Here is a 14,395-nt window from a genome sequence, read left to right as displayed (position 1 = left end):
TCAGTAACAGTAATCCCAAAAGGCTGAAGTTAGTGAAGTGGTAAATAACTTTCCTTTTAACTTCACATGGAGAAAATAACATATTTTTCATTAAAATATCTCCACCCACAGCTGAGAAGCACCATTGCTAAATGTGGATGTGGTTTGAAGCTTGAAAACATTAATTAAGTGGAAGTGTTCATTTTTTATATAAAGCAGTTTACAATCGGAAGAACTTGCTCAGAAAGAGAGTGGGATTTCCATGCTCAATCTTAAGGTTGAAAAGTTCCTCCTTCTTCCCACCCTCCCAGTTATGTACTTGCTCAGTCAGACCTGAGGCAGATATTTCTGGGTGAGGTTTGATTCATACTTTGCAGGAGGTCAGAGTTGTTTTCAGTGGTCACATTTTAAGATAAGCCCTGGGACACAGCAAAGAAATTTCCAATTAAAACAGTCTTTTGAATGAGTTCAGTTCCATCTCAGATTTTGCAGCACTATAATTCCTACCTGGGTGTTGGGTTAATTACCTGCCAAGTCAGGGTGCACAAAACAGTCACCTGCAGCATCTCCGAGCTGGAAGTTGTCAGAAGTGAAGGACCAGTGGTTTCCTTTCTGTGTCACTGTAACCTCTTAATGCTCTTTTGCCCCAGGCTGTGTGTACAGATTGCAGACTGCTGATGGATTTTGGGTGTCACAGGTAGCCTGAAGGATGTCTCTCCGGGATATTGGGACCAAAAGACCTTTGACATCAAAGGGTGTTATTATTCCAACTGACCTCTCATTGACTGCTGAACTGCTTTGCATGACCAGTGTGTAAACACTGTGGTTTGACAAGAGCTGTGTGAGTGGTTTCCCCATTCACACAAACATGCAACCTAATTCCAGCTGCTCTTAAATGAATGTGTACTTTTAATATTCACAGGTCCCACTGAATGCACATACCCAGTTTTGTTGGATAGATCCCAGTTTTGTCATGTGTATGAAAAAAACTGCATTTAAGAGTTATTTTTCTTAGAGAGCTGCAAAAAGTTTTGATATCACTGTTGTCATAATAATTTTGATCTCCCATATTGTCCTTACACTGGGGCTGTAAACTGGGATAATGATATTTTTGAAAGCTTCTCAAGCTGCTGAGCTTTTGGTCCAAGGTCTTCTGCAGAAAGGGGCTGTAGGACAGGGGAGCTGAAACCCCAGGAGCTACCACACACCTCTTTTTTTGAGGTTGAGAGAGCACAAGCTTTCACTTCCAGTAGATCACAGAAAAGAGGAAGGAAAGTTTAAATCTGAAAAAACTAAAAATAGCAGTTTAAGAAGACAGTTTAGTCCGTGAAAAGGTTGCTTTCAATTCAGATCAGTCAAACAAATCTTGCCTTTAATAGACAAAAGTGGACAAGCCTTTCATTTACCTAATGCCTCTCTTGGTAAATATTACTGTTAGTATTCATCTGATACTTAACATTTGAAGTAAAAAGTTGGATTAACTTAATCTTTTTGCATTTTCAGAGAAATAGTGGAGCATATGGTTCAGCACTTTAAAACCCAGATTTTTGGGGATCGCAAACCAGTGTTTGATGGAAGAAAAAACCTTTATACAGCCATGCCACTTCCCATTGGGAGAGATAAAGTAAGTTTTAAATAGAAAAAATTCTAGAGCTTTTAATGTGGTATTTGCAGAATATTTCTAATAACAAATATAAACTGATTTTCTGTTTCTGGAATGGATCTGTTGTTGCCACTCTGCCCTGGGTGTGGTTTGCCAGGACACAAGTGTGAGCTTGTTGCTGTCCCAGTGGTCACTCCCTGTTCTATATCCCTTCATTGTTCCCTCTCGTTTTTTCCCACTGCTGTGGTTTCTACTGCTTTGGGGAGCTGGATGAGCTGTCCCAGACAGCAGACAAGCTCCAGACTGGCACTAGGGAGAAAGTGAGAGCACACTTGAGTTTGGGAGAGAGGAGGGAAAATACTGCTCTGGGCAGCACCAAGCTGTTGTGTCACCTCACTAATCTCATCAAGGCCCACTCTAAGCTTATTCTCACTATCAGTAGCTGAAAGAAGCTCCTCCATCTCTCTGTTGCCTCTGTTGGAACCTCTCTTCCCTAATCCTTTATGACTGAGAGCCAGATTGATTCACACTGCACAGGTTAAGACCTGCAGTCGTTGCCCTGGGCCAGTTGGAGAGGACTCTGCTGTGTTTGCCAGCCCTGGGTGGGGCAGTGACCTCTTTGGGCACAGGTTGTGGCTGTTCTGTGCCCATTGACTGCTGAAGTGGAAGGGACTCTGTTGGAACATGCTAACACACAAGCCCTATAAAATAATTCAGCCCATGCATCTGTGATCCAATACCAGATTGAATTTTCTGTGAATTTTTTTCATTTAAATGAGTCCCTGAGGGAGGCCACAGTCAATCTTGTTGGCACTGTAGCAGTTCCTTCTGCTGGGGCTGCAGGGTGAGGCTGCACTGTTACAGGGCAGGACTGTTCTGTCTTTGAGGAGCTGATTTCAACTTGAGTAGACAAAAATAAAATGTAAGTGGGAAAGAGAAATGTGGAAACTGGGAGCCACTAAGGCCCTCTGAAATTCAGCAGCTATAGAATAGTTCAGGCTGTCCTCTGCTGTCTCATATTGTGAGCCTGTGCTCTGCTTGACAAAGTCAATAGTTCTCCCTGAATCAAGGTCTTAATCTCATATTGATAATTTTTATTTCCCCTCCCCCCAGTCTGTTTAAGTGAATGCCATGCAGTAAAGGTCAGTCTCTACTCTGGTGTTAATTATTTTTCATTAACTGATAAGTTAACATCTGGGAAAACTGTAAAGCAGTCATTAAAAGACTTAGATATTTTTTCCCCTTGCTTTCACATACAATATTCCAGTTCCTACAGCTTTGGCACACAAGTATTTGCCAAAGGTGGAAGGATACTTGATGAGACTCTCTGAGGGGTTTAAATAACTTTTTATGCACACAGAGTTGCCTTATAATACTTTATAAGCTATGGATGAATAACAATATATGTTATGACAAGTATGGAGTTCTGCATTTAATAAGTAAAGGTAAATAAATATAGTTTATCTATAGAGGGATCAAATTAATCTTCAGATCTAGTGAGACCTTATGAGATGTAAGTTGACCCTACTTGCTCTGATAACTATTTTGGGTGGGACAGAGTTAACAAAATCTTCAAAGTCAGCATGTTCCCAGGTTTGGGTTACAATGTTCATTTGCACAGACTCGAAGGAATTGAGGCATTAAGAGCATTTCCTGCTGGTGCACTGTCCCTAGACTTCAATATTACCATGTGTAATTTAGTGTATGTGGGCTTTAAAATCCAATACATCAGGAATGGTCAGCAGGCACAGAAGGAACATCTGATCCAGGAGCTCCTCTCATCCATTGCCAGAGTGATGCTCCTTTGGACTGGGTGGTCACTGAGGAGAGTGTTTGTAGTGGAGTTTAGCACGAGGCAGTTTCAGGTGGTTTCATCTCTGGTTCATATTTAGGCTCACTTTAAATAAACTCCTATTTTTTCCGTTTCCCATGGGTGTAGGACTTTGTCAGTTGTTCTGCTCTACATATTATTAACATTACCCTGGAGGAAAGAGCTAATAGAAATAAATCTTGAGCTGTTTTAAATCAGACATGGGGAAATTTAGCTTAATGAAGGAAATTTTTACATGGTGCTAAATTGGTTTAAGCGTGATTTAAACCAGTATAAAGCTTGTAGGTATTAGGACTTTCCTGCAGCATAATTAGATTAGGTTTCTTTAGTGGGTTTGGGTTTTTTGGCTTTTTTCTTTTACTGTTCTGTACATAACCAATGTAGCAAGATTTTACTGCACATCTGATTACATTTAAGATCATATTGGAAAGATTCCTGAACATACCATGATTAATCTAAGTGGAAGATCTCAACTGACTTGCAGTATGCATTGGTGGTGGAAGAACTGATGCTAAACAGAGGGCTGACACCAAATTGCCAAGTTTTTTCCCCCCTTGTTGCTCTTTTAAGTTAATTGATGCACTCTGTCCTCATCTCTTGATGGTAGTGGTTCTTCTGGGCTTGTATTTTTGTCCTTGCTGACAGCTCTGCTTGTTTATAGTTTTTTTTCTCTACAAATACTTTTCTGCCTGGCTTTCATGGTTATCAAAGCTGTTGGTATTTCTTCCTTATTGTACCTTGTTTTCACTCTTTAATTTCTTCATTTTTAAAAATCTTTTAGAACAAATATGGAGTATATAAATATTAGCATTATATTCTTGTAGTTTTTACTTGTACACATTCAGAAGAAAGAAGTGTTAAGGATACTGTCAAGGTAGGAAGATATTAAGTCTCCTCTTTCCTTGAAGGTTCTGCACAGCAAACCCAAGTCACCTCTAACAACACCTTTGTATTCAATTCCTGCATTACATGTGTATTTCCCTAAAACGTCCTTCTAGAATTAAAAGCTGGAATTTAATTTTCCCTGAACGTGGAAGTTTTCTCACATAGCAAGATTCAAAAGCAACTGATGTATCTTAACCTACATCTTAATTAGTCTTTAATTAGAAAAACAGTAATTACAAATGAACAGAGCAGCAGTTTGATACAGAAGTCCTACTGCTATTCCCTTTTCCAGAAGGAAAGTGTTAATCCTGTCTGTGGCCACCACCTTCCTCCTCTGACTTTGCATTAAAGACTCTGCGCATGACAGAAGCAGAGCTCTTTCCTACATCCACAGTTTGTTGTTACTCTGCTTTCCTCTGAATCCCTGTGAAGGAAAATCCCCTGGATTAATAGAGAAAAGGTGCATTGTGTGCTCAAAGCATGGTAAAATAATCCTGTGATGTTGCATATATTTTATGGAGAATAAGGAATACTAAGAATTCCTCAAACATGTGGTCAGGTTTAGTTTTTATTATTTTAAAAGAGTCATACACTGATTTGTGTGAGCCATTCAGACCACATCAGCTTCAAGACCTATTCTTTTTAAGAATGGCTTTGAAATTTTTCTGCAGGCTTAATGGTTTTTCACATCCTGATAGTAAAATCCCTTTCATTTAGCTCCCTTAGCTACAAAATTATGTCAGCTCTGTTGCAGTTTAGTAATGGGTCTACGAGGTAGCATCCTGGCATTGTAAACCTTTTTTTTTATTTGGGGATAGATAATAAAATGAATCTAAAATTTTGCTTTAGGGTTTATTCCTAATTGTAAAGGACATAGCAAAATTCCCATCTAAAACTACTTTGTCTTAATTTTTTCATATTTTGCTTACTTTGTCAAATGTGTATTCATTTTTCTTCAAAAGTACAGACTGGGGAGAATATTACTGAGAGAGGAAAAATTCTGATTAGCAGTGCCTAAAAGTATATGTGCACTTTTGGGTGTGAATTAAGAATACTTTTAAAAATATTTTCTTTTTTTTTTTAAATGATAAATTCTTTCAGTAGTGTGTAAGTCAAGTGAGATACTTAAGTTAAAAAAACAACAATGCAAGAAAGTTGGATTTAAACTTTACTTTTGAGCAGTGACTCTTAATTCAACTAATTTGAAATGGAGTGGGACCCAGCAGCAAAAACTGGGTTGGGCCAAATTCAGCAGTCACAGCTCTACTGAACTTAACTGGTATTTGCAGTAGAGTACCTGGAAGAGAAATTCTTTAATATCCTGGGTCTTTTATTTCCACCAGGGACAGGGGTGCTGCAGCACTGGGAGTCACATTCCTCATCATCTTCATTCCATCATGGTGAAGGAGTTTGTAAATTAAAAACAGGAGAGGAAGAAAAATAAAATTAAATCCTTTTTATTAGGTTAAGGGTACCAAAGTGGTTTATAATCAGATTAATTGTGTATTAACAGTTTTGAGAATAATCATAGAATGTTTGGGCTGGGAAGGGACCTTGAAGGTTATCCTGTTCCAACCCCTGCCATGGGCAGGGACACCTTCCGCTAGACCAGCTTGCTCAAGCAGGAATGATGAAACTTGATTTGGAGGATAAGTTTTTAAAGGAAAATGCAGGTCAGGTGCAGCAGACATCTTCCATCTGCTGTAAATGAGATGCAAGTTGAGGACTTTTTGATGGTGTGGTGGAAAAAACCTGTGTGAGCTGAAAACCTGGACAGCTTTCAGCAGAACTGACCTTCCCAGCAGTGACCCCACGAGAATCCTGCAGTTCCCACTGCTCTCCCACAGCTGTGCAGCTCCTTCCTCTGCTCGAGTCTCCCTGGGGAATGATGTTTGTGCTAGAGGAGGGATGCAGCTGTAATATTAATTTTGTGTGCCTACTATAGATGGTCAGCTCATTTTGGGGGGCACATGGGAAGGCTTCTTATTTGTGTTTTGTATTTCCTTCCTGTTTTTGGACCGAAGAAGCAAATGGTTGCAAGAGACCAGATGCTGGCAGAAATTAGTTTGCTGTTACCCACCTATTATTTTTGCTAATTACAGGTTGCCTGTTAAGTGGATGCCTTTTAGATTTAAACTGCAAGCTCCCTAGAAGGGGAAAATACAATGGTTTTGTTTGTTTCCAGCACAAAGGATACTCTGATCTTGTTTTCTTGTAGTCACTCTCAGACCTCCTAATCATTTCAGACAAGCCTTAATTTTAGTCGGCTTAAGAACTTTGGTGCTCAGACTTTCTTTGTTTTAAGAAAGAGGAGAAATCAGCATTACAAGTAATTCCAAGTAATTGGCTGAAGTAATTTACCTCAATGTAGTTTGCCACTTGTTTTTAGGCAAAAAATTCAAAGTAGGGCATAACGTGGCAAAGAAGTGCACTTGTTTCCTGCCTGATACCATCACTGGTACTTGGGGGTTGTCATTTATTCTTTCTTGGGTATTTAAAAATAAGAGGGTTTTAGCTTGGTGGGTTTTGTTGTTTTTTTGTTTTGTTTGCAGGGTTGGTGATTTTTTTTTCTCTTTTAAATCTCCTCTCTTCTCTTGTTTGAACTGTGTCTGCAGCAATAGTATGTAAAGCACTCCTGTGCTCTAGAGAGCAAATACCAGAAATTCATGAATCTTGGCAGGTGGTGACAGCCCATGTTTTATTTTAGGCATGCAGGAGCTGACATGACCAGTGATGCACTGGGACCTGTCAGGGATCTGAAATCAGGTTATGGGATCTTCACCCAGACCTCCCACTTGATCCAAGCACCTCCAAATTCCAGTGTTGCCTCACAGGGAGATAGATGCCAGCTGGGAGGCACTCCACGCTTCTGAAACACCCCTTTGGGAAGATGTAGCTGTAAAAAGAGGCTGTGCCTAATGTGTGCTGTTGCTTCAACATTGCCTTTTGTCTCCTCCCCTGCTTCATAGCCCTGTTCAGAGGAACACATCATTCCTTCCATTTCCCCCCTGTTTCAATGGAAAGAATCATCTTGGTTTGTTGTTTGGCATTGTTGCAGGTGGAGCTGGAGGTCACACTGCCAGGAGAAGGCAAGGACAGAATCTTTAAGGTGGCTATAAAGTGGATGTCCTGTGTGAGTTTGCAGGCTTTACACGACGCCCTTTCCGGCCGGCTGCCCAGTGTCCCCTTTGAGACCATCCAGGCCCTGGATGTGGTCATGAGGCACTTGCCTTCCATGAGGTGAGGAGAAGGAAGACCTTGATGTGCTTCAAGGGCCTTGATGTGCTTTCATTCAGGTGTTGTCTGAATGTTTTGGTGGCTCTTTGGGTAGGATTTGCTCCCCCAGCTCAGCCACACTCATGGCTGTGTGGCAGTGGCAGGCTCAGGCAAGAGGCAGTCGGTGCTTTCCTGCTCATCCAGTGGAATTTGGAGCCTCCAGCCTGGACATGAGAGCTTTCCCCAGAGGATTTCAGCCTTCAGGCTCCATGTCTGTGTGCTCTCAGCTCAGGGGGACATCTCCCCCTGCCATCTCCCTCTTCCCTCTGTAGCCTTGGAGAAGGAAGTTCTCCCCGAGTGGGAAGTGCTTGGAGGTTGGTAGATGTACAAGGGTGGTTTTAAAACAACGTCTTACCCTGTTCCTGTGTGTCCTTGGACAGATGTTTATTGCCAATTTTGTATAAAAGCTACAGTACTAGGGGAACATTAATGTCACCCCATGTGGCTATTTTGATAGAAAAGGAGAACTTGAAAATTATTTGTTTTGTTTGCCAAGTGGGATCTACAGCATTTTCAGTCACACCCAAGAGATACTGGGCTTAATTCTGCTGCCATGAAACAAGTCATTTAAGAACACTGTGCAAATTATATTCAATTAGAAAGTAAAGAACAAAGTTTAATAGGGCTGAACTTTCCCATTTCTAACAGCTAAACAGGTAATATGAGCTAAATTTCTGTAAATTGCTTTAAATAGCCTTATAGTATGTTGACTTTATCCTCAAATTAAGGATTAAAAAAAATGTTAAAATTACTTCAGTCAGGTTTTACAGCACAGAAAACAGCCCAGACTGTCAGATATCTTTGTTCAGAGGAACACATTAGCTCTGAATATGATTCTTCTGCTATTAAGTGTGAAGTACTTAAATTACCAAGGTGTAAGATGGATCAGAAATATTTGTTAGCTCACTTGTTTACCCATGTACAATGTCTATAATTCAGAGTATGAGGAGAGATTATTACTGGTGTATATTATTGGTGCTTTAATATCAGAGCTGTTTAATTATTTTCTTAAGGAAGCACAGCTGAAATTTTCATAGAATGCAAATAAATGTTATTGATGCTTTTTATTGGAATTAGTAGATGTATTAAGAAGTATACTGAAAATAAATTTAAACTTGTGTAATAGCCAGTTTCTTACTGTAACAAACTGGATTTTGAAAGGTGTAACCTGAGTCCTGCCAGGAATCTCAGATTATTGGTAATTTGAAACACTGGCATTTCTGTGCTTTTGTGAAAAGGAATTTGCATTAGTTATGGCTTTATTGCAATTTTTGCTTTACTTTTCTGATATGAGTTTATTTGCTTTCTTGCAGGTATACTCCTGTGGGGAGATCTTTCTTTACAGCATCAGAAGGGTGCTCAAATCCTTTGGGTGGTGGCAGAGAAGTTTGGTTTGGCTTCCATCAGTCAGTCAGACCTTCATTATGGAAAATGATGTTAAATATTGATGGTAGGTGCTGTAAAGTATTTTCTTGGTTTTTCTCTCTCTCTAGTGGAAAGGCAAAAATTTCATTCCATTTGTTGGATTTTCTAAGAATTTCCTCTGTATTCTTATAACACACCATTAATATTTCTGTCTGCAGTGTCTGCAACTGCATTTTACAAAGCACAGCCAGTTATTGAGTTTGTCTGTGAAGTTCTGGACTTCAAAAGTATTGAAGAACAACAAAAACCTCTGACAGATTCCCAAAGGGTAAAGTTTACCAAAGAAATAAAAGGTAACAAATTAATTATATAAAGTTTTATTCTGTCTGATATGTTACCACTACATGTTTTAAATATTTTCTGTGGCAGTTGCCTTGTTGGGAGACAAACATTTCATATTTTTCTCTTTTGAAACCTATCAGTAGTGCCAATCCCAGTTCCATCACAAACATATTCCAGTTCCTAATCTGATGATTTCTAAATGTTTACAGAGACTGGGATTTCATGGTTTTTTAATTAACCAATCTTAAATTTTTCAAATTACTGTTGTCAGGTTTTTAATATTTCAGATTTTACTAATAATTTAGCAATGTGTTTTTGCATGCTTAGGCATCTGTCCTGCACAGACTCTCCTGGAAATAAATTGCAGTTATTCTAGTGTGTAGTGACTGAATCAAAGAGAACAGGAGGAAGAAATCTTACTGGTTTTGTTCACTTCTGCAAAATGGACATCCTTCCTTCCTGATATTCTTGGTAGAAAGCAAGCAAATTATAAAAGCAAAACAAACTCCATAAATCCATCCTGTACCTCCCTTTTGTGTTTCCAGAAAATGTCAACAAAATCATCTTTGCCTAATTAGAAGTTAGCAAGGAAAGTATAAATAAATCCTGAGTTTGCATTGGTTGTAAATATTTTGAAAAAATAATCAGGCACCGAATTGCTTCACTGTGGCCTCATTCCCATGAGCTCCTAGAGAGGCTGTTTGGGGATTCCACTCCACCCACACCCCCAGTTCATTAGCTCAGGCTTGGCTGCAAGAGTTGGAGGTCTTACAGGCACTGTATGTTTAGACAGAAAGTGTAAACAAGGGGTTTTGTTTCAAGGAGGTTGTGTGGCCTTTTTGTCCTTTCCCCATCCTGGGCTTCCTTAGAGGTACAGAACTGGAATTTGCAGAATGTGCTCAGCGTCATCTGTGAGCTCTGGGGGCTTTGGGATTTCATCTTATCTCTAAAATTCTGTGCTGAACTTGGGCTGAAGCTCAGGAGTTTTGAATTCTAACACTCTCAATTGCTTTTTGAAATGTGTCTGGGCTACCCTTTGGGGCTAAATAGAATGGCTTTATTACACGGTTTAACTGCTCTTGTGTAGCAGTTTGGGGCTGACACCTTGATTTTGGAGAAATGCTGATTTGTGCTTTCCAATTTGTAGGTCTGAAGGTGGAGATAACACACTGTGGACAGATGAAAAGGAAGTACAGAGTGTGCAATGTCACCAGACGACCAGCAAGTCACCAAACGTAAAGTATTTTCTTACTTTTTCAGCATATGTTTGATCTCAGGCTGGACAAGTATCTTGCCTGCCTTAATGACATGGGAAAGGTTGTCTTGAAAAAGGATGCTTTATTTGATTAATACCCTTAAATATACCTCAAAGAATTTTCTCTGTTTTGCTGTTCTTTTTGTTTTATTTTTATACTGTAATGAGTATCATGGCATTTGAACCAATTGCTTTGTTTTAGATCTGGGAGGTTTTTTGGTTGGTTGGATTTTTTTTTTTAAATTTATGGATTTTTTTTTTTAACTGGAAGAACAGGGTGTTCTATTTGTAGCTTAATGTTTCCCACAACTCTTGAATAGAACAATAATGCTAATTTGGATCAGCTTCCTAATCTTGCTTATTGGCAATCTATTTTTCCCCTGGAAAAAAGAGTTTCTTTTTAATCACCAGCCAGAGAATTGCAGGTATCTTGAATAAGGAGGCATTGATTCCTAGTTTTAAGGAAGTAATATAAGGAACAAAACTGATACCAACTTTCTACAGGAAGATAAATGATTAGTATCTGAATCTGGTATTTAATTGTTTGAGCTTTGTTTCATCCTCTTTCAATAAGCTTAATTTGTGCCAAGCTGTGTACTGAGGAACTGTGGGAAAGTATTTTGCATGAAGTAATAGCTGCTTTTCATATTTGCTTTCCAACAGATTCCCACTTCAGCAGGAGAATGGACAAACAGTTGAATGCACTGTAGCTCAGTATTTTAAGGACAGGCATAAATTAGTCTTACGCTACCCTCACCTTCCATGTTTACAAGTTGGACAGGAGCAGAAACACACATACCTTCCTCTGGAGGTAAGTAAACCCACAGAGAATTCTGTATTTTGGGGATAGGGAAGGGGATCAGAGGGAAAAAGGGTTCAAATGTTGGCAAGCTGTTTTTTGAGCAACCAAATTTTGAGAAATTCTGTAGTGTGGCTATGGGAAAAAAAAGCAGTGATGCAGAAACCAGTTGCATTGTGTTTAATTCCCTTTCTGTGGGGAAATTTCAGGTGTGCAACATAGTGGCAGGACAAAGATGCATAAAGAAACTCACTGACAATCAAACTTCCACTATGATTCGAGCCACTGCCAGATCAGCCCCAGACCGTCAGGAAGAGATCAGCAAATTGGTGAGTGTTTTGTCAAACATGAGTCAGGCATAGGAATGGGCTTAATTTTGCTTACCTGTAGCAGGAACTGATGTGCTCACTCACTGCACAGAGGTTATGAGCTTGGCTTTGTACATTTTTATCATTTCAGATGCGGAGTGCGAGTTTCAACACCGACCCTTACGTCCGAGAGTTTGGGATAATGGTCAAGGATGAAATGACAGATGTGACTGGCAGAGTCCTGCAGCCTCCCTCAATCCTCTATGGAGGCAGGGTATGTCCAGTGGATCCTGTACAGCCTGTGATGCCTTCCAGCACAATTAAATTAATTGTGTTGTGTGCAGTGAGGGAGCTGTCACAGGTGTAATGTTCAGAATTTTCAAACTTGTTAAATGTATTGGCCATTGTGCATCTCCCGCAGTTGTTGTTTTATTTCGGAAAGTAAAGCTGGGTTAGAAATGCCTTTTTTCCCCTCAAAGACTCTTTTATTTTGTGTTGCAAGAAGCAGCCTGCAAATAGTGGTTCAAATCAATGTGTGTGGAGAAGAACAGAGACAACTTCAATTATCAATGTATATATTTGAAACTATACTGAAATATTCCTGAATTTCTGGTTGGTATTGAATATTCTGGGTGGAGCAACTGTGTTCAGGGCAGCTGTCATAAGGTACCATCTCTGTCAGCATGTCTTTTTGCAGAGCCATCTCTTCCCTTTGGATTTTTACATTGGCTTTTGAGATGGCCTTTCTGGCATAATCTTTCTACCATTATGTCCTTTAAAAATACCTTGAGAAACAGGGTTTTCTATCAGTTAAACTCTGGTGCTTGTTTTATGCAAGATGAAAGCTTTGATAGCTGGGATAACTTTATTTGTGGAGGCTTTTGATGAACCTTTTCAGATCAAGCATTGCCAGCTGAATGTGGTTCTCTCCCTGTGCACAACAGACTAATACCTCCATAAACTATGGGAGAGGGTCCTGAGTCTTCTGCCTAAAATTCTTCAGATAACTCAGGCAAATTAGCTCAAACCTTTCTTCACTGGTGGGTTAAGGTAACCCCACCATCTGCCTGATCCTAAATGCTTTCATTAACTATTCTGGCACCAGCAGGATGAGGGAATTTAATGCAGATGAATGCTGCAAAGTCCTAGTAAGGAAGGTACTTCCTTCAGCACACACAACTCTTTGCAAATTCCATTATCAAATTCATGTGTGTGTCCTGAAAAATCCCCAGAATTTTAGCTGTTGCTGCTTGGTGAGAAGGAAAACATCATGGTAACTTGTCTAAAACATCTATCAGTATTTATTAAGGTAATTAACATCACCAAAATTACATTAGCTGCTTTTTTACATCCCTTGTTCTGTAGATAATCCATCCCAGTAATATCTGCTTGATGGGAGAATCAAAAGTTTTGTTTAAATACTTGAATAACTGATCAATAAGTGACCAAGTTGAATAACTGATCACCTTTTTCAGCTTGTTCACATTTTTATTGGAGCTGTGTGAGTGACTTTGAACCACTATTTGCCTCTACTTAGTGATGTGTAAAATATTTGTAGTACTTAAAATTAAGTCCCCCTTGGAAAGTTCACTGAGCAGTTGTAAAGTCACTGTAGAAATGTAAGTTCTTGTAAATGATCCATACCAAGCATGAATCTTACTCTCCATATATAATTTCTATTTGCTGCTGATAAATACAACCAAAGGCAATGATCAGCAATAAGAATTAACAATGTGAGCTTTATTTTTCACCTGGCTAACAAGCTGTCTTGCTACACTGACACAATGATGGTTACAAGATAGGATGGATGTTTGTGTAGGGGGGAGAATGACCTGAGAGTATGAATAACCTGCCAGTTGGAGGGAAGTAGAAGCAAAGCTAATTTTTGTTTAGCATGAATCAAGTTTTGCATTAATGTTTAATTTTTACCTTCCACTTCCAGAATAAAGCAATTGCTACACCAGTTCAAGGTGTCTGGGACATGAGGAACAAACAATTTCACACTGGAATTGAAATCAAGGTTTGGGCAATTGCCTGCTTTGCTCCCCAGCGCCAGTGCACTGAAGTACATCTTAAGTAAGTATGTTTTGTAAGATGGTGATTTTATCACTTATTATGGATGCAAATCCCATGATTTCACTTATTTATTAAGAATATATTTTTGGTTGTTTAACGTATGGCAGCACATCTTTAACTGTGCTTTCAAAGTTTTGTCTCTTTGTGTTTTGAACGATGCCAGTCTGATTTCAATGCCAGCATCAGGATATCCTTCAGCTGAGATTTAACAAAAAGCATTTTTGCTCTGTGGCACATTTCTGACCAGTGAGGCCTTAGGACAGAGTTTAAGATAACTGAAATGATGTAATAATGGGTGTTTATCTCTAAGTGCTTCTCAAGAGTGAGAGCTAACATGTGTTCTCCTAGGTTCCTTTCCTGGTTATATGGAGTAGATTTATTCATGCAGAGTTTCATTAAAAGGAAAATTTTTGTCTAAAACTTTCTCCCCTTCAGAGCTCCTGAAATGTGCAAGTTGCTATATTTGCCAGATGAGTAGCACTGGTTGTTCTGTTGACTTTGAGCATTTGAATGGAACTTTCAGATTTGGTTTCTTTACCTCTGGATGGGATGTGATTGTTCAAAGCCTGTTGTTAAAGTGACAGCTGCCATTCTTGGCTCAGGGGAGGTGTGCAGGCCCAGATCAATGTCTGATTCCCTCTCTCACACAGAGGCAGCTGCTCTCCCTTCATGCACA

At 39.4% G+C, this 14,395-nt stretch overlaps 1 protein-coding gene across 1 annotated transcript in view; it reads left to right on the top strand.

Moving 5' to 3' along the window:
* The window catches only part of AGO2 (argonaute RISC catalytic component 2), a 54,500-nt gene that overhangs the window by 18,620 nt on the left and 21,485 nt on the right, over positions 1-14,395 (top strand). Inside the window, exons 3-11 of the mRNA XM_085053648.1 lie at positions 1,483-1,603; positions 7,357-7,538; positions 8,888-9,024; positions 9,158-9,292; positions 10,429-10,516; positions 11,200-11,347; positions 11,545-11,664; positions 11,795-11,917; positions 13,586-13,719. Of these exons, the coding sequence (XP_084909774.1) occupies positions 1,483-1,603; positions 7,357-7,538; positions 8,888-9,024; positions 9,158-9,292; positions 10,429-10,516; positions 11,200-11,347; positions 11,545-11,664; positions 11,795-11,917; positions 13,586-13,719 (1,188 nt within the window). The remainder of the gene's footprint in view (positions 1-1,482; positions 1,604-7,356; positions 7,539-8,887; positions 9,025-9,157; positions 9,293-10,428; positions 10,517-11,199; positions 11,348-11,544; positions 11,665-11,794; positions 11,918-13,585; positions 13,720-14,395) is intronic.

The sequence above is a fragment of the Lichenostomus cassidix genome, chromosome 2, assembly GCF_008360975.1.
Source record: "Lichenostomus cassidix isolate B80296 chromosome 2, HeHo_3.0, whole genome shotgun sequence".
NCBI lineage: Eukaryota > Metazoa > Chordata > Aves > Passeriformes > Meliphagidae > Lichenostomus > Lichenostomus cassidix.
Note: the sequence above shows the minus strand (reverse complement) of the source record. Positions and strands in the feature narration are given on the sequence as shown.